Here is a 26,444-nt window from a genome sequence, read left to right on the forward strand (position 1 = left end):
AGACACAGTTCCGCCATGTTTGATAATGTGTGCTCGTAGCCGTCAGTTTTAGGTAGATATTGTTGAGGGGTTCTGATCGGATTCGTTTAATCCGTATATCTGTGCTTGTGTGTGTTTGTATGTGTGTGATCCAGCCGTGCTCCTAGCCATATGTCGAAGCCAACCCCCCTTCCAAGCTGATCTGATCCAGACGCAGTGCCTCGGACGCGGGTTGGACGGAACCGACTGGAGGAATGCCTGCCGGTAAGAAGCCGAACCCTCGCCGGTCACAACCTCGACCCTCTGTCATTCACTTAAGACGGTTTATGCTGCAAATGTTCTGCTGCAGTGTGTATGTGAGAATAAGTCAGTGTCATTACTGGGGTTCTGCTGATCTCAGCTCTTCCCTGCTACTTCTTAACAGAAAAGCACAAAAAAATGCTATTACCATGGTTTTGGTTCTCTTACCAAGGTACATGAATATGTTAATTATTCAGTACCATGGTTTACCCAGAGTTCCCACGGTCATTGGCAATGGCATTGCAGTTTATTTTACCCATGATCCCGTGCATGACAGTGACTCAGTCAGACTCCATTGAGGTGTTGGCACTGATGCCATATACCTTGACAGCAGGTGGCACTGACATGATTTAGTGTCAGCACAAAATTCCTACTCCGCATGGACCAAGACGGACATCTTACATAATGTATTTGGACGTCTATGATAGGAGTGTTTCTGAAAAGCTTATGAGAGTCTCCTGCAGCCAAGAGACATTGTTGTGCTTCATTCTTCAGTGTTATTTTAGTATCATTGAGACCCTATTATAGTTTTTATAAAAGTTGGCATGAAACAAGTTGTAATATTCCTTTCTTACCCTATTGTGACGTATTTTGAGTGAAACGGCTTCTCGAATGAGAAAAGAATGTTGGGCGGGACTTGATTTTGTCCATTGGGAATTGATTGTTTGGATGGTTGGATGGTTATGGTTTGCTATTGCTGTGATGTCATGTGAGTGACAGGCCGTCACCCCCACCCTCACGCCAGTAAACACGTCATCAGAAAAGAGAAGAGATATAAGAGTGAAGGGAAGTTATTTTTAGTTAAGTTATGATTGAAGAGGACACGTGCTTTTAAAAAGTAATGATGTGCATGAATAAATAATTTATAATAAACACTAGTGAAACAATGTTTAAACAGTAATGATGTGCAATGTGCATGGATAAATAATTTATAATAAAGACTAGTGAAACATAGTGTTTAACATAAACACTACAATATTCCATTAAAAAATAAGAATGTTCAAGTCCCCTTGAACAGGAAGTTGCAACCGACTTAACGTGTCTAAATATCCGGAAACTTTCCACAATTTTTCACAAATCCTGGAAAGTTTCTGTAAACTTTGCCAACCCATTGTGCTGCTGATTTTGTTGTAAATTAGCTTGCAAGATTGCTTTGGTATTTAGTTGGTTGTATATGGGTAGTTTAGTTTGGCATGTTTTTTTTGTTTTTTTTTATCATTGTTTAATTTGCCATACTGTATGTTTTTTTTTTTCTGGTTTTGTGAGACTTTGATGTTTAGTTTGCTGTTTCCAACAGCTTTTGTGTTTTGTTTGGCAAATGTTGTTGTTGCCATTTATGAGATTTTAGTTGTTTACAATATTTTTTTTTTGCGGTGTCAAATGCACAAATGATGATAACATTATGTGTACAGTTTGAATAGCTAATATACGTTCACATGTGATGTGACCACGCAAGTTAAAATCTGTGATAATTTGTCAAGTTGCTACAACACCAACTGTATTTTCATATCAATATTTAATGTCACAGGCACTCCTTTGTGTAAATAAATAACATAAAGTAGTCCTTCCCACTGTTAGCTGTGTAAATATATCTGACGTGTTGTAACCAGTAGCTAAATCTAATGTATGTTTACTTGAGACAATACTGCCATTTGCACACACAGCAAGTTGCCATACTGTCGTGTTTTAATGTTTTGGTGTTGTTTACTTTATTGACTGCTTTTTTGTTTGGTGTTTGTGATGTTTAGTTTTTGTGTGCCATTTAGATTGCCATTGGTCAACGTTTTGCTGTTAATTAGTTTGCGAGACTATTTTTGGCTTCATTTGCATGTTTGCATGGGGGTTGTTTGGGGTTGCTGTTGTTGGTTTTAACATTTGGCTAACATGTTACGATAAGGTTTATTTGCTAAAATTAGTTACCTAGATTAGTTAACTAACAGTTAACAATATTTCTACAGCATTTTAAGTCTTTAATGATACAATTTTAAGATAAACATGTTTATTAATTAATTAGTTAATGCACCGTGAACTAACGTGAACATTTTTATTAACATTAACAAAGGTTAATTAATGCTGTAAAAATAGTTTGTTCATTGTTAGTTCATGTTATTTAATACATTAACTAATGTTAACAAATAAGGCCTTAAGTACAGTGTTACCAACATTTGTGATTTTGTTTTGTTGTTAGCTTGTAGATTCATTTGGTATTGTTTAGTTGGAAATGGTGTTGTTGGTTCATTTTGGCTGTTTTTAGGCATTGTCTAATTAGCCATGTTTTTTCCTGGTGTTTATGACATTGTAGTAGTCTGCAACATTTAATTTAGCGGAAAATATAGTTTTACGTACCATTTAGTTTGCCATTTGTGATATAGTTTAGTGTTGCATTGTTTCATCAGATTGCGTAATGTGTAGTTTGACGCAGTAGACCAGACACCCCTAAGGGTTATTGCTGCTGACGCTCTGCACAGAGAAGTACCACACACACACACACACACACACACACACACACACACACACACACACACAGTCTGAGAGTAGGGTGACCTCTCCACTGAAGTACAAACAACTCCCACACCCCTCAGAGGGAGTATGATAACCTCTCTTCTCTGACACACACACACACTAGTCTATTTCTGGGCAGTCAGGACCCTGTAAGACGAGCCCTTTATCCTTGACATGGGATAAGAGAGGAAAATGGAGAGAAAAGAGATTCTGTAAATGTTCTATGAGGCTGCATTCACACAGGCTAGGGGTGGATGATATGACCAAACATTTTGATACATTGAAATTTCATCATTCTTGTGACCAATTTTAATATCACAACAAAGTTAAAGGAAAGCAGGAAGTGATCAAATCAGAACAAAAAAACTCATTACAAGCAATAGGACAACAAACTACAATAGAACAAAGAATTAGACTTGCCTGAAAAACTTCAAGCACTAGAAATAAGAAATACATAAATTGTATATAATTGTATAAAAATCAAATGTATAAAAAAAACTGCATAACTTCACTGTGTAAATTAAATGTAGTGTACATTTATTCTTATTAAAGTGAGACAAAATTGATTGTCAATAGCTAAGAGATTTTCTCTTGTGTTATTTGATTAGCATTAATGACACAGATGACACCCGGTCTATTAGGCTGCTGTCACTTTAAGGCCGAATGCATTATACTGATTCACATGTGATTTCTTTCTCAACTGTTTACGTTAACTTAAGACATAAATGACTGTGTTTACGAGGATACTTGCAAAGACGGCAATTTTGACACAAAAGTATGCATTTAACTGTTGAATCCCAATTAGGCGACAAAAAGAACTCCGTTCAGTATTCACGCGCTCTATGATCAGTGGCAGCCAACAGAACTGCAGCGTGTGCTTAGAATAAGCAGAACAATATCGTCCGGACGTCCGCTGGTGTGGACATATAGTTATCGTTATCATTCTTGGTGCGAACAAGACTTTACTCAGGCGCTTCATCGCTAAAATAAAGGAGAATTATTATTATTATTATTATTATTTCAACTTGAGTTTGGAGTCATTGTTTGCAGTTTGCACACCCTGCTGAACATGAGAACTGCTGTTTCAGTGTGATTTTTATGCCTTTTTGTTCTTTCAGATAAGATATCTAAGCAGCAATATGAGATGTTAAATGTTTCTCATATTGCAGTTCAAATTGTGATGTCAATTTTTTTGTAATATTGATCAAATCGTACAGACTTACTCGGGTGTTTTTGCCATTTACTGTAGATTTACAGTTTAAGTGTCTGTGTGCATGGGACAATGACCAGCCTCTCTCTTTCTCAAGGGTCTCTCTCTCTCTCTCTCTCTCTCTCTCTCTCAAGGATCTTTCTCTCTCATGGCTTTGAGATGATAATGTGCCCATTCGCAAAGCAAAGTTTGATCTTCCGTTGGCCGTTTTGAGTGCGTGAGAGAGTTTGATCTGTGTGTGTTTGTGTGTGTTTGATCTGTCATGTGTTTTGTATTGGTGTTTCTCGCTTTCCTTTCAGCAGTATCTAATTCATATGCGCAGTGGACGACGTGCTAGTGAAGATTCTGTGTGAGGGAAAACATCAAGGGAAAGCGGCGGCGTGTGTGTTTTGTGTTGGTCAAGGGTGTGCGCGTGCATGGTGGCATTATTCGGACAGATGCTTGTGTCGACACTGCAGTGAAATATTCAGTGTGCCAAAACATCAGCATCATCAGAATTAAATACAGCTTACCCCTCTGTCCTCATGCAGATGCTCGCGTGTGTGCGTGTATGTGTGTGTGTTATAGAAGATGGTTAGACTTCCTGCACTGTACAGCACCTAGAGAGAGAAAGATAGTAAGACAGAAAGAGAGCGATTGTCTCCCAGTTCCAGTGAGCAGACAGAGACACAGACATGGACTCAGAGAACGCTGATGCTGGTAGGTCCGATCGGCGTGTTTGTGTGCTTGTTTTTTTGTCTGTGTGCCCTTGATTGCTTCCTTTCAGGTCATTTGAAAGCATGTATGATAATGATATATATATAAATATTGAAATATACAGCTAAACAGTTTGTTGAGAATGTCTTAAATGACACAATTTTAGGGGGGAAAGCCTTGATTAGAATAAACAATAGACAAGGCCGATATTTGGCCATTTTGAAGTCATTGGCTGATAACAGCCTTCTTGGCCTATTAACAGAGGAGGTAGTTCCCCCATGTACAAAAAATGTCTGAATGTGTATGATTGTAGCGGTGATCATTGTGTAGTGATGTTATTTGGCAACAAGAGTTTTACCTTTTGCAAAAATGTCATTGAAGTAGCGCTAATTAAAGGTAGGGTAGGCAATTTTTTAAAATAAACACTTTTTGTTATATTGGTTGAAACTCTCTTCACATCCTGATACCAATCCATAATAGAAAGTCTAAATATTAAAACATGTACACATATCTTCTGCGAAAGTCTCAGGACCAAAAAATATTCGTCGAATCATTGCATTCGGTTCGAATGCAATGATACACTGTCCTACCTGCCTGTCAACATGTATTTCCATACCTCCCCGCACCTTGCTCGCCGGACATCACGCGTCATCAGCGTGTTCTGTAAGGCTATCCAGAGTCATAGACAGACCATCACCGAGCGCCACAAACAAACAGCAGCCACCTTTTACAGTTCTTTCTGAACCAAAACAACAAGCTTATTCTGTTTTCAAGCCATGTCATAACCGGATGTCATAACCTCAGACTCGGATTTATGTATTTCTATTTTCAACACCATCAGTGCCGAAATGAATCTGCAGCTGTCAGGTGTTCATTGTTATTGTAATGTTATATGCTTAGAGACAATCTCTCGTGCAGAATCTGTTGTGTGCATTTGTGTTTTGGAGGAGGCCTAGCTTTGGAGACGCTCTGAAGAGAGGGTGGGATCTTATGCTTTCAAAGCTAACTTGCTATTGCTAGTTTCTCTGAAATTGCCTACCCTACCTTTAAACGTCACTGTTTCAGTCAAATAAATTCAGGGTTGTAAAACTATTTTCAGCCAAAACAGAAAATTCTCTTTTTTCAGTTTTTATGGTATTATTACAGGGATAGTTCTTCTAAAAATGAAAATTCTGTCAATATTTTTCTACTCATCCTCTTCTTCTACTACTACTACTTAGGGGTGGGGAAAAAATCGATTCTTAGATGCATCGCGATGTGGACGTGGACGATTCTGAATCGATTCACAAATGCCAAAAAACGATTTTCAAAAAAAACAAATTTTTTTTTTTTTTTTTTTTTTTTTTTTTTTGAAAATCGATAATAACGTAATATTGACGGAACGCAAAAGACGGAGCTCTGAAGCGTGGAAACAATATTGTCAAAGCTTCCACCCGGCTCGGAAAGGGCAAAGCGCATTACACAATCAATCGCAACTTTTATTGCCAAGGATTTGCATCCAGTCGTTGAGAACCAGGGCTTTCGCGCTATGTTGCACACTTTGGAGCCGAGATACAACGTCCCATCTCGGAGATATTTTACAGACACAGCGATCCCCACACTCTACAACAAGACCAAAACCGAAGTCATGGAATCACTGAAGAAAGCGGGTAGGATAGCTGTAATGTGATGCGTGGACATCCGTATTTTATGTTAATAGAGATTCAGAATATGTTGAAGTTTGTTATAATTTGTTATTGTTGTGATTTTTACTGTAGTGAATTTACTGTTGTGAAATGGAAAATCAATAATCGAGAATCGTTAATAATCGAAAATCGACTGTAATCGAATCGGGACTTCAATAATCGTAATCGAATCGAATCGGGAAATCAGACAGATTAACCACCCCTACTACTACTACTACTCTACTACTCATGACTTTCTTTCTTTTGTGGAACATAAAAGGCAAGGGTGTAGATTTGGTTTGAAAATTGGGGGGTTAAAGTGTGAAGCATTTAATTTAGCATCATCCGGAGATTTTTTTTTTTTTTTTTGTGGTAGCTTACTTATAACTCGCACATGTGAAGTTGATTACTGCAGCTAATTAATCATTAACATACGGTAATTCCTTGTTTGCGTAGAATACACCGTTATGGTCATCTAAGGCTCCAGATGTATTCTATCAGTTTGACAGAATTTTCTCTTTGAAACTGCCATGGGAAGTTAAATTTGACTTGTGACTGTAAAGCTGCTTTGAAACAATGTGTATTGTGAAAAGCGCTATACAAATAAACTTGAATTGAATTGAATTGAATTGTGTATATTCACATCTCCACATTTTCTACTATTGAAAATGCCTATTTCCTACTCTTAACAGATATTGTTTTCATTTCATCAGGTTTTTATGATGATAAAAAAAACAATCTACAGTACTTTCTATGATAAATAGTAGCCTTGAAACTACTGTATTGTAACTACAACATGTTACTACAATAAAATGTGATCAATTATTGTAAGGGGGGTAATGAGTAGTTTAAAAAACTTTCTAAAATATGTTGGTGGATGTTAGTGTTGTCTCTTTCTCATCAGTCTTTTTTATTTTTGATCGAAGTTTTTTTTTTGGAACACTTATTAGAACCATGAAAAACATGGGACAACAAAAAAAATTGATAATTTGTTTGAAACAGCATATTTTCATACTGCCTACGTAAATGTCATGCTTCATGTTGTTTACATAACCAATACACAGTATGGCACGCATGATTTTGTCGCTGCCTGCAGTGTTCCCAGATGTCAGTCATATTTTTAAAAGCTATAAGTTTAGATACAGTTGCATTGTGTGATGGGAAATAGTAACTGGGCTAATGATCTCATAAGTGCACTGCAAATGTGCAGACTACGCATGTACAGCGTGTAAATGTTTGAATTTCTCTCAAATGTGAAACCCGGTCGGATTGTAGCAAGAGATAAGAGGTTTTCCGTTTCTCTCGCTCTCTCCTCTCTTCCTTTTTTCTCTCCGTATTGACTAGCTCATGCATATTTTGTTATCTACCCTCCACTCCATCGACCCATGCCGGTAAATTTAGTACAGTGTGTGTATCGGCGAGTTTTGGGAGAGTGTATTTGTATAGACACTACCTGTACTCGGTCGGATGGCAAAGGATTATGGGTTTTTACATCATAGTCTTCAGCTTGAAATTAGAACAGAAAGCCGAGGTATTTAGCAAACACGCACACATCTGTGGTCATTACAAACTCAAGTGGAACCTTCTAACTTGGTAGAACATTCACTGTGTGTTTCAAAAGAACAGTACGACACTTGTGATCTTAGACAGACGAGGTTTTACATCGGCTGTGTCTGAAACCAAACACATCTGCCTAATCTGTGTTTTTTTTATGAAGGTTCCTCGTTCAAAAATTGACTTCCAAATAAATTCAAGTGAGCTTTACTCAAGCAAATATTTAGAATTTCTGCTTGTTTTATGTCATGTGCACACAAAGGTCTTAAAGTCCTGCCTTCATTATTATACATCATGGTCTCTCTTTTAAGATAGATGGTAATTCTGTTATGGCAGCTTTCTCTCGGGCTCTGCTCTCGCTCTTCAAACTCTTAAGCTATTTCAGGTCCTCATAAGGTTAAGAGGATTTTCTCTGCAGGCGCTGAATCAATCTCTTCATTTCCCCAGACGATCTTGTGTTGGCAGTAATGGGGATTCAACAGGCACCGGTTGGAAGCAGGATTTGCACCCAGCTCTGGGGTGGCCCGCACAGGGTGAGCGCCCCCTGGTGGCAGTGGCTGCTATGAAATGGACCTTTCTTTGTGCTCAAAGACTCTATTATTTTGTTTTCAGAATGAACTTGGCATTAGTATTATTTATATATAATGTCTCTTACTTTGTATTTGATAGTTTTAGTCTGGGCTTTAAAAGTTAAAAATGTGAAACCTGAAATTGACCCCCATTTGGAATTGCTGTCCAGTTGGCAGAACTGTCACTTGCCCTTATTAGGCCCTTATGTTCTTCTGATAATGTTCATGTGCCATTTATGCCTTTCCTACTTAAATATATGGTTCTCTATGATGTATTGAACATGGCTAATAATCTATCCAGCTGACATGAGATTTTGTAGAAATTGTGAATGTCTTTTGATATATCATTAGGAAAGTGTTATAAACAAATCAAGTAATGTTGTTAATGGTATTACTTAATTTGTGTTTATTAATTTATAGCTGTCATAGAGGGACATTATAGTCATAATTTAAATTTGTGTATATATATCTTAATTCCCTGTTATAATTGCTAATTAAAACCCCAATATTCTTATATGAGGTTTAATGAAATTTAATGGTTTGTTATACTATTTTTTTGGTAATGCAATCTTAATGTTAAATAGTCTAAATATTACGATCTGTAAAAAAAAAAAAATCTAATTTTTATCAAGATTTGTAGTGTGGTGTAGCCTATTGTGATATAATTGAAAATATCAACTGGGTCAGCAGAAAATCCTTAAGCGAATCATATTGTGTACATAAAAAAGTTAATATGGGCACTGCAAATTCTTCTTCCAAAATGTGTTTTCGTCTTACCCTGATTCACTATGGTAAGCCTATTACAAGTGTTTATATTTTAGACCTTACGGGATAGTTTTCACAGGAAATTGCATACATATGTCACCCGCCAATGTGTGTCGTCTCATATCCATAAATAAAGAAACATTGCTCTGGCTACTTTGTGTGTGGTGTGGCAGTGGCATGGGTTAGTTGTCACAACGAGAATCAACATTGGCTTGGCGAAATATATAAAAAAAAATGGTTTGTAAAACATTGCGAGTCATTATCTGTAGTGAGTTGGCTTAAGTGATTTATGTTTTGCGCTTCAGAACTTCCGTTAAGGGAACATAGTGAGCACCGATGCTCACTGGTTTTCACAGTGCATTGTGGGACTTTTTAGGGAGCGAACGTTTCAGTGCACTGGTAGGATTCTGCGGTTGAGACCGCTCTTAAAATGGCCGACTCCCTGATCAGTGCCCTGACTATGGAACTAGGGAGCTAAATGAGACGTACCCATAGATGCACCCCACTTTTTCCAATCAACTCCAGTCTCACCTTTCATTATTCACTGCTGACTATTCTTTTTTTGTTTTCTTGTAAATGCATGATTTACATCTTATTATTTTTTTGATTATTCATTAAGCGTCCTGTTTGTTAAAGCACACAGTGAAATGGTCTTATTTCTGTCTGTCACCTCACAGACAGACCACAGTAGACGTAACTTCCTGTAATCTGTAATTGGTTAGCTCTGCTGTCAGTCCCAGTAGAGGGCGAGTCCTCGTGCAGGTATTCCGTTCAGGTGTGTGTGTGTGTCTCAGACCAGGGTTGTGGCAGGAGGCAGAAAGGTCACTGTTTGGACCAGGTTTGAGGTTTAGGGGGTGTAAAGGAGTCATCAAAGGACCGAGATCATGATGAGGAGGTACAGACAGGTGCCGCGCTCGGAAGCTGACGGAACCTTCCGATTTAGACACACCTGGGAGAGGAGATCTATCCTCAGCAGACTTGGTATCTATGTGTGTGTTTGTTTGTGTGAGATCCTGATGATTAATACGAGGGTGTTGCACACGCTTTGGTAATAAGAATGTTGATGCATTTGTCACTTTGCAGTAGAGCTCGCAAGCCCGCTGTCTTTCGCTTTCCCTTTCCCCCCCCCTCGCAGCATCTCTCGCTTTTTCCGTCTTTCAGAAGTTGGATCAGGTGTTTGAGCTGATAATGGCGGCTCCTTTTCCATCTCACTTTACAATCCCTGCACACACACACACTTGCTCACACAAACGCGTTCTGTTGGCATATACACATGCATGCACATGCAATCCTGATTTATTATCCATGTTGAACTGGATGAATGAGCAATTTCAGCTCTAGCTGGTGAAGGACTGTCAGAGCAGCTTGTGTGTGTTGAATATGAGAAGTGTGTGTGTGTGTGTGTGTGTGAGTGTTTGTGTGTGTACTGCTGATCTCAGATTTCTTCTTTGACTTTTTTTAATAATTCATTAGCCTTTCAAACTGTGTGGCATCACACACACACACTGCAGTTTGCATTGTGCCTTTCACCAGTGCACATACACATTTCATCCTGACAGCTCATATTAATATCATGCGTATGTAGATTCCGAAGTTCTTATTGGCTCGAGTGGGTGAAGTCTGAATGTATGGTGTAGGACTGCTTATGTTGCATATCTGTCCTAGCTCATTAGGGCCATTCTTAGGTTCAGAAACCGCCAGACACAGCGCAGCGGAATGGAACCGAAAGCTGGTGTCACAAGGCACGATTTTAAAAGCTGAACTTCTTTACCTTGACAGACTATCTTAAACATGGTGCTATGGCAGGAGACGCATACAAAACTTGCCAGATGCAGTCATGCAACACAACATAGACATCAGTCTAGCGCATATTAAAATAGAAAAACATTTAGAAAACCGTGCAGATGGATGCAAGAACGCCACCTTGGATCCATTTCATTCAATCACTAGAATCATTTGTGTTTTTGCAGTTTGAACAGAAAACATACAAAGTTGATTTTAAAAAGTCAAGATTATGTTTCTATTGTATGCGTAACACTTACTTTTTTCTCTCTCTTTTTTATATACAGGTGTGTGTGGATGTTGTGGTCCTTTGCGACCACGCTACAAGCGACTAGTGGACAATATATTCCCAGAGGACCCCAAGGTAACATATCACTGGAATAGATGGAAATTCAATTCTGGGATATTGGAATAAATTGAATATACCAGGTTGCCAGCTTGTCTGCTAGGCCTCCATTTTAAGTGCATTACTGTACACATAGGCTATATTTAGTTTGTCAGACATCCTGATTGTGAAACGTCTTGAATTTATTATATTTTCTTAAACACAATTTGTGTAAGATTTATAATGTAAAAATTATAACATATTGCTTCCAATATACATATGTGTATATGTAGACAGCATTTTATATATATATATTATATACTTTATACACACACACACATATATATATATATATATATATGTGTGTGTGTGTGTTTACATGTATGTATGTATGTAATGAGGAAAATGAGACTTACCGGTACACAAAATTTAAATAAATTAAAATAAATTACAATTATTTAATACGTTAAAGGTGGGCAATGTAATTCTCTTTTTTGGCCATTTTTTCTAAATCACTTAAAATCCTATTCCTAACCCACTTACAGCCACTGAGTTAGAAGCACTGAAATAAAAATTAAGCAATTTAATCATCTGTGGAACGGGCAGGACTCGAAAAACTCCAGCCAATCATTTCCAAGACCACCTAGAATCATTGGACAGTAAGTGCGTCAATCAATCGGTCGTACCATCCCCCCCTCCCCCCATCCATGTCCATGTTCTTTGAATGGGTGGAGTCAAAGGAAAGAAGGTAGGACCATTTGAGTTGTGTATTTTCAAAATCTGCCAGCCGTTTTGCAAATCACATACCCCACCTTTAATTATAGTTTTTGAAAATAAAATTAAAAATAAGTCAAAATTCACTCAAATATTTTTAAATTTGGATAATATTGGAATTTTTAACTTGAATATTCATAGTAGGGCTGCACGATTAATCGGAAAAAAAATCACGATCTCGATTCAAACATAAATGCGATCTCATTTCTTAATGATGGCGATTCACAAAAAAAAAAAAAAAAATTACACTGCCTACGTAGCTTCTCTGCAGGGACAGCATGTGCTGAGTGGGTGCTGCTAGATCATTGACGGGGAGCTGCGCAAAACTTGGTCACTAAATATTTAATATTCAGTTATGTTAATGATCACAATTAAAGTTTTAATTGTATTAAATTGAACAAGCGCAACATTCAGCATTCAATCAAATAGGCCTATTCTAAAAGATGTAGGCTATTATATATTTCAACACAATATCTCGTTATTTCGAAATAATATGTGTGCGTGCATCTGTAGGCCTAAATCCGGTGACACGTGTATTGATTTTTAATAATAAACAAGTGTTTTCTCTAAAAGTGTCGACTCGGCTGCAAAGATGAAGTTGACGATCGCCATCTCCGTGTGAACGCGCTTATAGAGAGAAATGCACATAAATAAGCCTAATAATGGATTACATAATCAGAGAGCGCCTTTTTCTTTTTTCGTTTTGAATTATTTCGTTTAAAGACATTTCAAGCTTTGTGTATTTGATGTATTTGTCATGTCTGTGTGAGGCATACACTGAGTTTCGTTAAGTTAGGATGTGCTCTAGTTCACGTGCAATGCAAGTGAGCGCGCGGGCGCCTCCGTTATATTTGTTTCGTCTGCCTATTCATTAAATACAGGCAATTGGTTGATGAAAAATTGATTAAAATTAAGATACAATTTATACAAAACGAAATTCACTTTAAAGAAAGGCTTTCTATAACAACTTCAACTTCAACGGTCAAAATCATGTCTGACCCGCTCCATGTCTCATATTGCGCATCTATCTTACTCGGTCGTGCTGTTCACTTTTCATAAATCAACATAAATGAAAAAAAAACAAAACATTATAATATTTTAACAAATATGAAACGCGCTTTTTTTAATGGCTACAACAGTAGCCTATAGTAGGCCTACATAGCCTACTCTCTATTTGTACAAATTTCTGCACATTAATTTAATTCTGAATTTTGCACACACAAGTTGAAAGGCATTTGTTCAAATCAAGTTCACGGATAATTGTGCATGCATTTATTAGCCTAATCATTATGATACTAAAATCCTAACAAATAGGCTATGTAGGCCTACAAAAAATCAGATGAGCCCATAATATGAACGAATTATTTTCTTTAAGGGGTCTAAAATAAAGAAAAGAGAGTAGAGACGATTTTTTGTTACTCCTGCAGACCTGCACTTTATTATACTGAATGTCCTGTGTTTTTTTTTTTTTTTTTGTACTTGAGTGAAATAAATTTTGGTTGAAAAAAATGAGAATCGTGTAAGAGAATCGTGATCTCAATTCCCATGGAGAAAAATCGTGATTCACATTTTAGCAAGAATCGTGCAGCCCTAATTCATAGATTTAGTAACTGATAGAATGGTTAATTGGCCAAGCAAATTTAATTAATCTCAAAATGGACGAAATATTAGCCTGATCAGTGTTTCACTCTATCATCTGTAGTTGAGTTGCTGAATTAAAAGTCCCTCTGCAGTCAATAATTTTATCCCTTAAAACCCATCTTTGGTAATGAAAATGGACCTATTTAAACGTTTTTTTCCTGTGAAAATAATTTCCTTATGTCTTAAAATAGCTTAAATATAACTCTACACCCTTGCATCATTTAGTATACGTGGTTTCATGAATATGCAAATTAGCCCCGCCTCCACTCAATCACACCAGCTCGGACTACCTCATCTGCTCTGTCAACTGTAGTAAACGTTACACAATGGCAAGTGGAAATAATAATGGTTTCATTCAACCATATATGTTTGAACCAGAAATTGATTCAGAAGAAGTGGAAGAGTGAATTATACAAGCTCCATGTATCAGAAGGGTAGTACGTTTTATGCATCGCTCACTACAACGTCGGACACATAACGGTAATTGACATGATTAGCTTTTGGCTTGACTATTATCAAACAGCTAATAATGTGTTGCTGATGTTAAACAAACCATGTTGCCGTTCACCATCTCAGAGTCAGACAGCTGCCTTCTAAAAATCAGCATCCTTAGAAACACTTTGAACAACTTAGAAAGCCAGTAGAGAAAAGCCTGCCACGCACGTTGACTGGATTGGCTACATGTTTGTGACAGTAGGAAATCTCTCGCTTCTCAGAAAATACTCACCAATGGTGTTGACTTATGAATTTTCAAATGGGTTGTCTTAAGGTAAAGTTCACCCAAAAATGAAATTTATCCCATGATTTACTCACCCTCAAGCCATCCTAGGTGTATGTGACTATCTTCTTTCAGACGAACACAATCTGAGATGTATATAAAAATATCCAGGCTCTTCCAAGCTTTATAATGGTAGTGAATGGGGGGCGAGATTTTGAAGCCCTAAAAAATGCATTCATCCATCATAAAAGTTACCCATACAACTCCAGGGGTTTAATATAGGGCTTCTGAAGCGTATTTAAAACTTTATTAACTATAATAACTAGCTTCCAGCAGACGACCGTACGCATACTGCTCAAGTCGGCTTGCTCCACAAGAGTAACCCCTGACATGGTGTATGACGTAGGATGTAGGAGTATCGCAAACTTAGACGCCTCTCGCGGTTTAAACAAACTGGGCTGTGCAACAAACTCAAGCTCCTCTTCTCTTAAATCAAAATCCTCCAACATTTCTCTTTAAAATGTCTCGGTTTAGACTTCTAATTTGTGACCGGTGTTTTGTTTTGCTCTATTCTCTGCACTTCCGCGTTCATCAATACGTCATGCGTCAGGTCAGAGGTTACTCTTTTAGTTAAGTTTTAAATATGGATTTCTTTCTTACAAAAACCCATCGCTTTGCTTCAGTAGGCCTTTATTAACCCAATGGAGCGGTATGGATTTCTTATTATGATGGATGGAATCATTTTTTGGGGTTTCAAAATCTCTGCCCCCATTCACTACCATTATAAAGCTTGGAAGAGCCAGGATATTTTTTAAATATATCTCCGATTGTGTTCGTCTGATAGAAGAAAGTCATATACACATAGGATGGCTTGAGGGTGAGTAAATCATACGATTATTTTCATTTTTGGGTGAACTATCTCTTTTAAAGCATAATAAATATATATACAACATTTAAAAACTTGATTTTCTCCACAGGAGGTCTTTAAGAAGACAGTAGAATTCAGCAGTCAACAAGTCTTGCTCATTTACATAATAAACTCCGGTTTTTGACAGAGACTTTAAATAATATCTTTAAATACCATAGTTATATCAGAGTTCATGCACTGCACTTCAGATGCATTCAAGTTCAAGTGCTGTGATCAAAATATATTCTCATTGGCTCTTCCTGTCCTCACAGACCCGGTAAAGTAAATGCCACGGCATAATAAGAAAGAAGCTGCTTGGACTATCAATCTAAATTTAAAGCGCAGTTGACTGGCAGCTGTTGCTTGTTATTCATATTGTTGGAGAGAAATTTTATGGCACTGTTAAAATGAATATGTATTAATGCTTTAATTTTGACCTTTGACTTCTCGACAGTTTGATATACAACAACATACACACTGGGAAGCTTTTTAACCTTGCTGTTACTCCATATTCATCATTTACATTCATCTCTGTTGATTAGAATGACACACACACCCACACAATTGTTTTCTCTGAAGGCTAAGTGTGAGTAATTTTCTCATGAGAGGGTGTGACTGTTTCCACTGACACACACACAGACAGATTCCCCACAGTCATGTTATGCACCGTATGTTAAAACCGTGTTAAGTTAATTAGCACTTTGAGAGCTTCAGGAGTTCATTTCTCTAAATAGATTTTGTGTAAAAGTGAGTTTCTACTTCTGACGCCTTTTGTTAGACTGTAAACACTTTTTCCAAAAAATATTCACTTCAGATATTCGACACAGTCAGTTTACGTAGACATCGCTAGGCACCGTTATAGACCAGGGGTGTGTTTCCTAAAAGCATTGTTAGCTAACTATGGTCGCAAGTTCCATTTGTTACCAACATACAGTAGTTCAACGATTCGATGTTTCCCAAAACCATAGTTCAAACGAACATTCGCAAACAGCATCACAAACTTACGTGGTAATTTAATTTAAATATATATATATTTATATATATATATATAAACACATATATATACACGTTTCAATCCTATATATTTTAGTGTCAACAATTAGCAATGTTTTTGAAGAGTGCAAAAAGTGGCTGTTTGGCTTTGATTTTTTTCGTAAAATTCCAGTCAAGTTGTAGATGTGTTTTTTTTAAAAAAATTCTTTGTTTTGTTCCTCAGGATGGACTGGTGAAATCTGATATGGAGAAGTTGACGTTTTATGCGGTGTCGGCACCAGAGAAGCTGGACCGCATCGGAGCATACCTGGCTGAACGTCTCAGCAGAGATGTGGTACGACATCGCTATGGGTAAGACACACACACAGTTATTTCCCACACCGCTTTTGTGGAATAATATATATATATATATAACGTGCCTTTCTCTCACGCCCAGATGTGTTCTCAGGTACTGAAATTTGGCACCGATTGATTTAATGGAATTAAAATGGAATTAGTGCTTGGTAGTACCGACGTAATTCGGTCAGTGCCCTCAAAAAACCCTACCCAAAAGGCAGTCCTAAAACTAAAATCATTCCCAGTTCCTTTGGTGCGAACATGACAAAAAGTGGCAACTTCCACCAATAGTTATAGGAACTATGAAAACGTTTATGTTTGGCATGCTTCTGTCGCAAGTGAAAATGAAGGTGAAAATAGGCCATAGACATATTGGCTAACATACAGTATGTTAGCCAACATAGTTCTTGTTAGTTTGTTGGATTCCAGGCAACTTCTTTTTAGCTTCTGGAGGTTGTTGGCAAAGTCTTGAGCCTTTCCTCTGTATAGATCAAGCCTCCATTCAGCTCAGTTTTGTGCTGACTGGGTCCAGGAGCGCAAAACCAAGCTGAAAGTGGGTACTTCTTCCACCAATAGTTATGGGAACCATTAAAGCGTTCCTCCTATTGGTTTTGTTAAGAACCTTTAACATCCATGGAAACTTTCCACTGGATAAAAGGTTGTTAATAGTGGGAAAAGGTTCTTTAGCAAAATAAAAACAATTATTTTAAGAACTGTTCATTGAAAGGTTCTTTAGGGAACCCCAAAACATTTTTTTTCTTTGGCAGCACTGCGAAAACCCCTTTTTGAAACCTTTAGTTTTAAGAGTGTATATGCTTTGAATATCACATATCACAAGATGCTAAGACTATCATTCTTAAAATTGTATTGTTTATTTTATTTCTTACAATTGTATTATTTATACTATTTTTGTTCTTACACTTTTTTAATTTTTACTTCTTTTTGGAGCTTGGAAAGTGTTCATTTTGGACCCTGTTTCTTCTTCTCTTTCTCTCTCTCTCTGTGTGTGTGTGCACACAGGTACGTGGTGATAGCGATGGAGGCGTTGGATCAGTTGTTGATGGCCTGTCATTCCCAGAGTATCAAGCCATTTGTGGAGAGCTTCTTACACATGGTAGCCAAACTGCTGGAATCCAGAGAACCAGATTTACAAGTGCTGGGCACCAACTCGGTAAGTTTGTGTGTGTGACTGAAGGAGCCTGTGTGATGCAGTCCCAAATCTCAGCAGGAGACGTGAGAGATTCAGGTGGAAGATGAGAAATGGCTTTGACTGTTATTCTGCCATTTGTTATGGTGCTTTTTTCTTTTTTCTCACTCTTTCAGTCTCTTGCACTCCCTCTCGCTCTCTCTGCTCACTCAATTTTCTGCTGTATTATTCCTCATCTGGGTTTCTCATATCTGCTCACAGAGGATCTGAAGCGTTTCATTGCAAAGATTCTACTGCATTGAATTGTTTGTGTGTTTTGAACATTGCATCATCTATTGAAGCCTGAAACGACATTTCTCAGTAACATGAGATATTATTTAATGTCCTCGCAAAAGCAGGTCATTCAGAAAGAATTCACGGTATTGACCGTGCATTAAGATATGACGACTCGCATCATTTATATAGGAAATTTTGAAAACAGAAGCCAGTCAATACAGAGGTTGTTTAATGCATGTTTAATACTGAGAGTCAAAGTATGGGTGTCAAATGTGCATTTATTGCTGCTTTAGTGAACTTCTGTGAAATAAAATGCTATTGCTCGGTTTAACAGACAAGGCTTAAGCTAGTCCCAGACCAAAATGCATGTTTGAGCTGTTTTAACTGAAAGCAACTTGCAATGACATATCTTAAAATGTAAGTGCCATTAGTTTGTCTCAAGATGCACACCAGTAATGTTTTTGCTTTTATAAAAGCTACTTAAATGTCCTAATTGGACTAAGGCCTAATCCCCGTCTGTGAAACCAGCACTAGAAATGTCAAATATGGACCCCCGGTTTATTTCAAACAGACAATGATTCACACATATGCACATGAACACACGTTAGTTCATCTAACGAGATGTCACACTTGTCTGGCTGATAGCAGTAACTTCCTCCGCACATCATGGAAAGGGAATATCACCATCACACCTTTGTTTGGGGGTGTTTTTGATTCTGTCATTGTGTGAGACTGCAAAAGATTGGGCGTGTTTGTGTGTTTTTCTGACAAATTCTGAGTGTGTGTCTGATTCCTTGTAGTTTGTGAAGTTCGCGAACATCGAGGAGGATACACCCTCTTACCATCGCAGATACGATTTTTTCGTCTCGCAGTTCAGTGCCATGTGTCACTCCACACATGAGGACCCCGAAACTCGCAGCAGGTGTGTGCATTAGATATGCGCAGGATCTGCGCATATCTGGCTTACTTGAACATGCCCGTCACTAAGCAACAAACAATGGCGCGCTTGTTTATTTGCATTGAAGAAATAGCGAAAATAACAAAAGCATTTGGTTAACAGAAAAGACATAGTTATTTTCCAACATCCTACATTTTTTTGTTGTTCTTTGTACTGTGTTGATCTGTCCACCTAAAACACATTTTTGGTGATGAGGATGAAAGAGGAAGAGAGGAGATGGCTGAATGACAGGATTTTGTTTGAATGTATGAAATCCAAATTTTACTATATATATATATATATATATATATAAATATATATATGGTTTGAAATGAACTTTTCCACTCATACCGGCAAATTTGGCTACTAGATTTGAAGTTACTGGCCATTCAGAACTTCTACTAGCCAAAGAAAAGAAAAGAAATTAACCAGATTAACCATGTCACAACTTACATACTTACTATATATATATATATTATATTCTAGTGTATATATACTATATATATACTATTTTTAATATTATTATGATATTTTATAAAAGAAAAACAATAGATATGTAACAAAATTTTCAACCACAAGCCCAAAATAGCCCATAGATGACTTCTGTTCTAAAGATAGTATTGAGAAAAGGTCTAGCATAAATTGTTTCCAGATACCAATTGCTTTTTGATATTGTGTTAACTAATGCAGTCAGATTCAAAAGTTGACTTTGGCAGTCGTGATCTAATGAGTGCGTTATTTACTGTGTTTAACGTGTTCCTGCTGTAGGATCCGTGTAGCAGGCATTAAGGGTCTTCAGGGTGTCGTCAGAAAGACTGTGAATGATGAACTCCAGGCAATTATCTGGGAACCTCAACACATGGATAAACTCATCCCCTCCATGCTGTTCAACATGCAAGATAATGATGACTCTGAGAGGTAGACACACACACACACACACACACGTTTGGTTTCCATGTTTTATGGCGACTTTCCATAGATTTCCATGATTTTATACTCTACAAACTGTATATTATATACCCTATCATTCCCCCGAAACACAAACCTCACAAAAAACTTTCTGCATTTTTACATTTTCAAAAAACATAATTGAATGTGATTTAAAAGCTGTTTTCCTGGGGAACAAAAAATGTCCCCACAAGGTCAAAGATTTCTGGTATACCTGAACCACACACCCACACACACACACTCGAGCAGGGGAAATCATTTAATTTTTAATACTGATTAGGGATGCAAATTATCGATTAATTCATTAATCATTAGTTGATTGACCTTATCGATCGATTAACGATTAACTGATAAGCGGCTATTTTCCTGAGAATGTAAATTTCTCACGGTATCAATAGTGTCTTTAACATAAAAAGCTAAATATTGGCAAATTGCTTTTCAATTTGTGCTTGATGTTTTTTGTTCTGTACCACACACTGAATAACACCAGCAAACACAGAGAGGCAGGGAGATTTTCTTGATAAGAGATCTTTGCAGGTCCACGTGTAGAGGGCAGTCAAGGATATCTGATTCCTTTAAAGATGTTTTGTGTTCGAGAATAAAACGTGAGTTTGTCTCAGATAATGGCTCCTTTGTGCACAGAATATTTAAGTTGAATTGCCTGTTTGTGTTTATGCGTACGGAAACATCAATCGTTCCCCTCTACCCTATAATCAGGAGCTGAAATCCGATCTAGTGTATCGATCGGTGATTAAGGTTGCAAACACAAAACAGTGCTGTGTTTGATTGACGTGTGTAAGCTGGGCTGGACTGACACCTGACCTGCTGATGTCACAGAGGACTCTCTTCTCATCTGAAAGCTTATCTCTCAGAATAAATTAAAACCGCCTTAGAAATGTTTAATTCAATTCATTATTTCCTGCAATTTCTTTCTAGATTCATACAATTCATAATCTGCTATACTATACTACTTTTGCAGTAGTATGCATAATTTCTGTGTGCATAGTATAACCAGACCTACTACGGTAGTTTGTAGCGCTGCACAATTTGGCCTAAAATTTTGTGACATATGACTAATGTAATATTTAACTGCTAAATAAAGAAAAGGTATTTGTAAAATAATATGATAATTTTATTTTGCAGCACAACACAGTTTAAAACATTGCATACTATTTTACAAACTATTGACAACATAGCAGGAAATATACAGTATATACTGTGAAGTAAACAGTATACTAGCCACTGTTTGCTGTTGCAGAGCTTTAATATACAGAACTCTGATTAGGTTGAATATGTGACTATTATTGGCTCATAAAACACATAGACACAACTGATGTGTGTGTGCCTGCAGAGTTGTGTGGTTATTTCAGCTTTTCAAGGTCGTCAGATTCTGTTAATTGCTTTCCATGGGCTGTCGGTGAGCTGAAGGGAGTGTGTGTGTGTGTGTGTGTGTGTGTGTGTGTGTGTGTGTGTGTGTGTGTGTGTGTGTGTGTGTGTGTGTGTGTGTGTGTGTGTGTGTGTGTGTGTGTGTGTGTGTGTGTGTGTGTGTGTGTGTGTGTGTGTGTGTGTGTGTGTGTGTGTGTGTGTGTGTGTGTGTGTGTGTGTGTGTGTGTGTGTGTGTGTGTGTGTGTGTGTGTGTGTGTGTGTGTGTGTGTGTGTGTGTGTGTGTGTGAGAGAGAGAGAGGTGGCTGGGGTTTTTTCCTCACAGCTCTTTAATGCATCATTTAATACACTTGTGTATTTGACATCAGAATGTAGAGAGTAAAACCACACGCTGTAAATGACCGAGTTTAGTACATGTGCTCTTATATGTATGCGTCTCTTTTTCAGGGCTGGAGAGGAAAATCCGGCTTCATTGGCTGAGAGTTGCTTTCGAGAGTTGCTGGGTCGAGCTGCTTACGGCAACATGAACAATGCAGTGCGCCCTGTACTGGTGTAAGTACCATTGCAATGGCTACACAATATCCAGTGCTATTGTTTGAGTCTCTCTGGCAGCAGTGGTTCACTCACTATTCACTCATTACAGTAAAATTAATAACTCAAGCCTTGACTTTAAGTTGAGGCGGCTGTTTTATTACTGGGCGTGTTGCTATGGTAACATCACATTGTGATCGGGGTACCATGACTATAAAATTTGCCCTAATTTTTTTAAATGCACACATCTAGATCAGGAGCTATTTTGATATTGCTAGTGCAGTTGAAAGGTCATTTTTATAACTTTCGTTTTTGTTGCTATGGGAATCCAATGTATCATGGGATAAATAGACTTTTATTTTGTTTAGATTTTAGTGCTGCTCCAAAAATTTGACATGTGAACTGATTATTTCATTACTACTTACTGAACTTATTATTACTTACTGAAATGTGTCATGTCTCATGTAATTACTCAATCAGTGTTTCAACCACGGAAAGACTTCAATAAAACAGCTTGTCACATAAAATTATATTTATCTCATAAAAGCCATCAGTGTTCATATCTTGTTAGTTAGCTAAAAACAAACTTTTAATATATATATATATAAATATAAGCACAATAGTACATATTCAGTATAGTTTTACTTACTGTTGTCATGATTTAATGTATGTTTTAATACATCTGTCATGAAAACATTGAAACCTGAATACGTTTTTATTACAGCCAATATTTAAATGTCTATATTTCAATGACAAATTGGAGTAGAAACATAATTACGTAATTAAAAAGCTGATATAAAAACTGCCTTATGTGCAATTTACATTTTTATACTCTTTGAGTGTTGCATATTAAATAAATGTAATAAAACTTTTATTTTTTAATTCAGTTAATTCAGTTCTTAATGAAAATTTATTTTAGTTTCAGTAAAAAATAAATAAATAAAAATCACTAGTAAATTTAGTTTTATGCTTATATTTGTGCTTTGGACAATGTCCTCCACAATGGTGTCACGTACTGAACACCAAAGCTTTTATGTCCTAAAAAGGTTTTATTGAAGTTCTGATAACTGAATATTAAATTCCATAATCAATGCTCTGAATTTTTTTTCTAAAATCATGCATTGATGCATTAGTCACCCGATACATCAAAGCTTTTATGCTTCACATTAATTCCCCAAATATTGGTATTGTACCATTTTAAATCTGTGATAGTCCCTGTAACACACACAGACACACACACACACAAGCGCACAGGCTAAAATATGTGTGGCCGTTTCAGCTTTTCAAGCATGTCAGTTTCCATTAATCGCTTTTCAGGGTTGACCGTGAGCAGGGATAGCAAGAGAAAATTGAAAGCGTACAACACAATGATAACATTTTCAAAATGATCAGGTGTTTTATGAGCTAAGCGAACCCTAGTCTCAAATATGCAGCGCATTCCCGTATGCAAAGGAGCACTTTGAGACACAGAGACACGCAGATGTTTTCAGACAAGCACATCTGCAGTGTTAGCCTGTGTTAGCCTGCGAGCTCAGGTGTCCAGACGCTGATGCTGCTGTCAGCTGCTCGTCTGCTTCCCCTCACGCTGTGGGCATGATGGGATTCGTTCATTCCAGGCTCAACACAAACACCATGCAGAAAATGCAAGCAGCGCCCAGGTGCCTCTGTTTTGTGTTAAAGCAACTGTTGTGATCTAAATCCAGCTGTTCTAAGCTTGATTTAGGTGTTAAATGGGTTACAGATGCAAATATGTGTCTCTGTTTGTACACTGACTCTGCAGCCTTGGGACTTTCCTGTCATATCGACGCTTGATATTGCCCTTCATATGGGCTTTCCCTGATTTCACATCCTCAAAATTAGTGTAACATTTCAAGTATTTTATCATTTCATTGAGACTGTTGAATCAACAATGAGACGGCATCAACAATGGCGTTATTATTTATTCAATAATAGCTTTAATGCAAAAAAGGAATTAAACGAAACAAAACAATTAAATTAATTATAAACAAAATTTTATATTTTGTTATAATTTGATTTCTATTCGCAAGCTTGTGATTCGATTCTGATTTCGAATCAATTCATTTCGATCTCAATTCATATAAAGTACAGGACATGACAAATTTTCTCAAGGAAAAGAAAATGACTAATGCTGTAAACTATAGTTGTTACATTACTATAATCAGTTTATGCATATAATATTGAAGGTTAAAATGAACAAATTTATCTACAAACACTTGAATTACACACAAGGAAGTTTTATAATACTAACTTTATAATTACATACATTAAATTTTTTCATGTAAATGGTTGGCTGTTATAACTTTATTTTTTTCATGGAAGATTTATTCAAACATACATCAGATATTGAAGAACAGTAATGTGTAATATAGTGCATATATTTAGCTAAATTAGTTTGTTTTTCTTACTGACCTTAATTTCAAGATTCAATAAAAAGTTAAAAGCATTAAGCTTGATTTTGTATTCAATTACTTTATTATTTAGCTTTATTATATTTATTATAACTGCACAATGATGCTACATATTTGAATACATTTTTTGGATATTTATAAATATGCAAATATTAGCTGTTGATTTTTTTTCCTGCCATACAAAAATAATTAAGGAAATAACCATATTTTAATCTAGCAGAGTACTAAATTAAATAAGCTACATGGAAGGATGATGTTAGATTAAAAACCACGCATTATTTTCCAGTGTCGGTCAGTCTGGATCTAGATTTATGTACATCCCCTTATGGCAGTGAAAATTGTTCATCTCAATGCAAATGGATTAAGCAAACTTTCATTTTATAAATGTAAATTAATTGCATGCATGATCAAATGTGCAACAATTGTATCTGCTCATTTTAATTAAATTGGACAAGCAACAAAAACCGTCTGTCTTACATAAGTAGACACTACACAATGAATGCAGTATTGATTATTCTAATGCAGCTAGAATGAGTTTAGCACTATTAAATATTGAAGTACAACTATATATAATAAATTAATAGATCTCGTTATCAAAAGAAACCTGTAGCTGAAATTTCTGCTAAATTCATTATTTGTATCATGCTTGACACCTCTTAACTATAGTCATATCTGTAGCTTGTCCTCTTGTGGCTTATTACTTGAATATCTCATATATCATATTAGAGCTGTTTTTTTCCTCCATTAGCACTAATGTTCCCCTGTTTTATGCAGCGCACATCCAGGCAAGTCTAGAGGAACATTGAAGTCATTTCCAGGTCATTTTATAAGCGAGGGAATGGTCTAATGAGAACTATTACATTATGACGCAGAGCTTGATGCAATAAAACCACAAAAAAAAGGTTTTTATAATGCACTGAACTGTGATTTAAATATTGAAATAAACTGTTTATATTTGAACTGTATAAAGTAATATTTAAACCATTTTCTATTTTAAAGGGGTCATGAACTGGATTGTTTTATTATTTTATAATGTTGCCTGGGGTGCCCTTATAATGTTAGAATGATTTTTACATCAAAAATTGTCATAATTTAGAAATAAAAGGCATTTTTCCTAGCCTGATTTTAGCCTCTGATTTGAACGCTCTGTTTTGAGGCACAATGCAAACGGCCACTGCTGTGATTGGCTGACATATTTGCATATGAAATGGCTAGTATTACATGTGGAACTCTCTCGAAAACTTTTACTACGTTTTTACTATTACAGCTATCGAGGTTAAAAAAAATTGTGAAAAGTATTGTTTAAAGCATTATTTTTAAATCTATTCCATCACATGAAAGGTTGCAGTGATGAGCACTGAGCAGAGGAGAGTCTGTTGATCAAGTGAATAAAGATCCGTCATAGATCCCCACTTTGAAAAACCTGTCGTTCGCTGGGCCTGGTGTCAATAAAAGCTTTTATTGGACTAACAAGGATGTTTTCAGTTCTGAAACTTATAAGATATTCTTATAGTATGATGACCTCTTATATGTCAAAAGCTCAAGGAAAATTTGATTTCTCAGTTCATCAACCCTTTAACATATTTCAAATTTAATATATTTTTTCTGATGGAGAAATTAATTTACTCCGGTCTTCAGTGTCACATGATCCTTCAGAAATCATTCTAATATGCTGGTTTGCTGCTCAAGAAAAATGTATTATTATTATCAATGTTGAAAACTGTTGTGCTGCTTAATATTTTAACATTAATCGTGATACCCTACCATTAAAAAGTTTGTGGTAAGTACGATTTTTAAAAAAATAAAATAAAGAATTATTTTTGATTTTTTTTTTTTATTGATTCAAGTGACATTAAAGATGTAATATGACAAAAAAAAATATTTTTCAAATAAATGGTGAATGTATCATGGTTTCCTCAAAAATGTTAAGCAGCAAAAACTATTTTCAACATTGCTAATATTATTCATATTTGAACACCAGTAAAAATGTATAATAATAGACCAGCAAATCAGCGTATTAGAATGATTTCTGATGTATCATGTGACACTAGACTGGAGTAAGGATGCTGAATATTCAG

At 36.5% G+C, this 26,444-nt stretch overlaps 1 protein-coding gene across 2 annotated transcripts in view; it reads left to right on the plus strand.

Moving 5' to 3' along the window:
* Positions 1-26,444, plus strand: part of efr3a (EFR3 homolog A) — a 58,734-nt gene that overhangs the window by 231 nt on the left and 32,059 nt on the right. For both annotated transcript variants that reach the window (XM_079613671.1, XM_079613670.1), the window contains exons 2-8: positions 135-243; positions 11,309-11,385; positions 16,603-16,730; positions 17,736-17,886; positions 18,939-19,060; positions 19,844-19,993; positions 21,854-21,958. In XM_079613671.1, coding sequence (XP_079469797.1) covers positions 234-243; positions 11,309-11,385; positions 16,603-16,730; positions 17,736-17,886; positions 18,939-19,060; positions 19,844-19,993; positions 21,854-21,958 — 743 coding nt within the window. In that variant the 5' untranslated portion in view covers positions 135-233. The remainder of the gene's footprint in view (positions 1-134; positions 244-11,308; positions 11,386-16,602; positions 16,731-17,735; positions 17,887-18,938; positions 19,061-19,843; positions 19,994-21,853; positions 21,959-26,444) is intronic.

This window comes from Phoxinus phoxinus, assembly GCF_949152265.1.
Source record: "Phoxinus phoxinus genome assembly, chromosome: 5".
NCBI classification, from domain to species: Eukaryota; Metazoa; Chordata; class Actinopteri; order Cypriniformes; family Leuciscidae; genus Phoxinus; species Phoxinus phoxinus.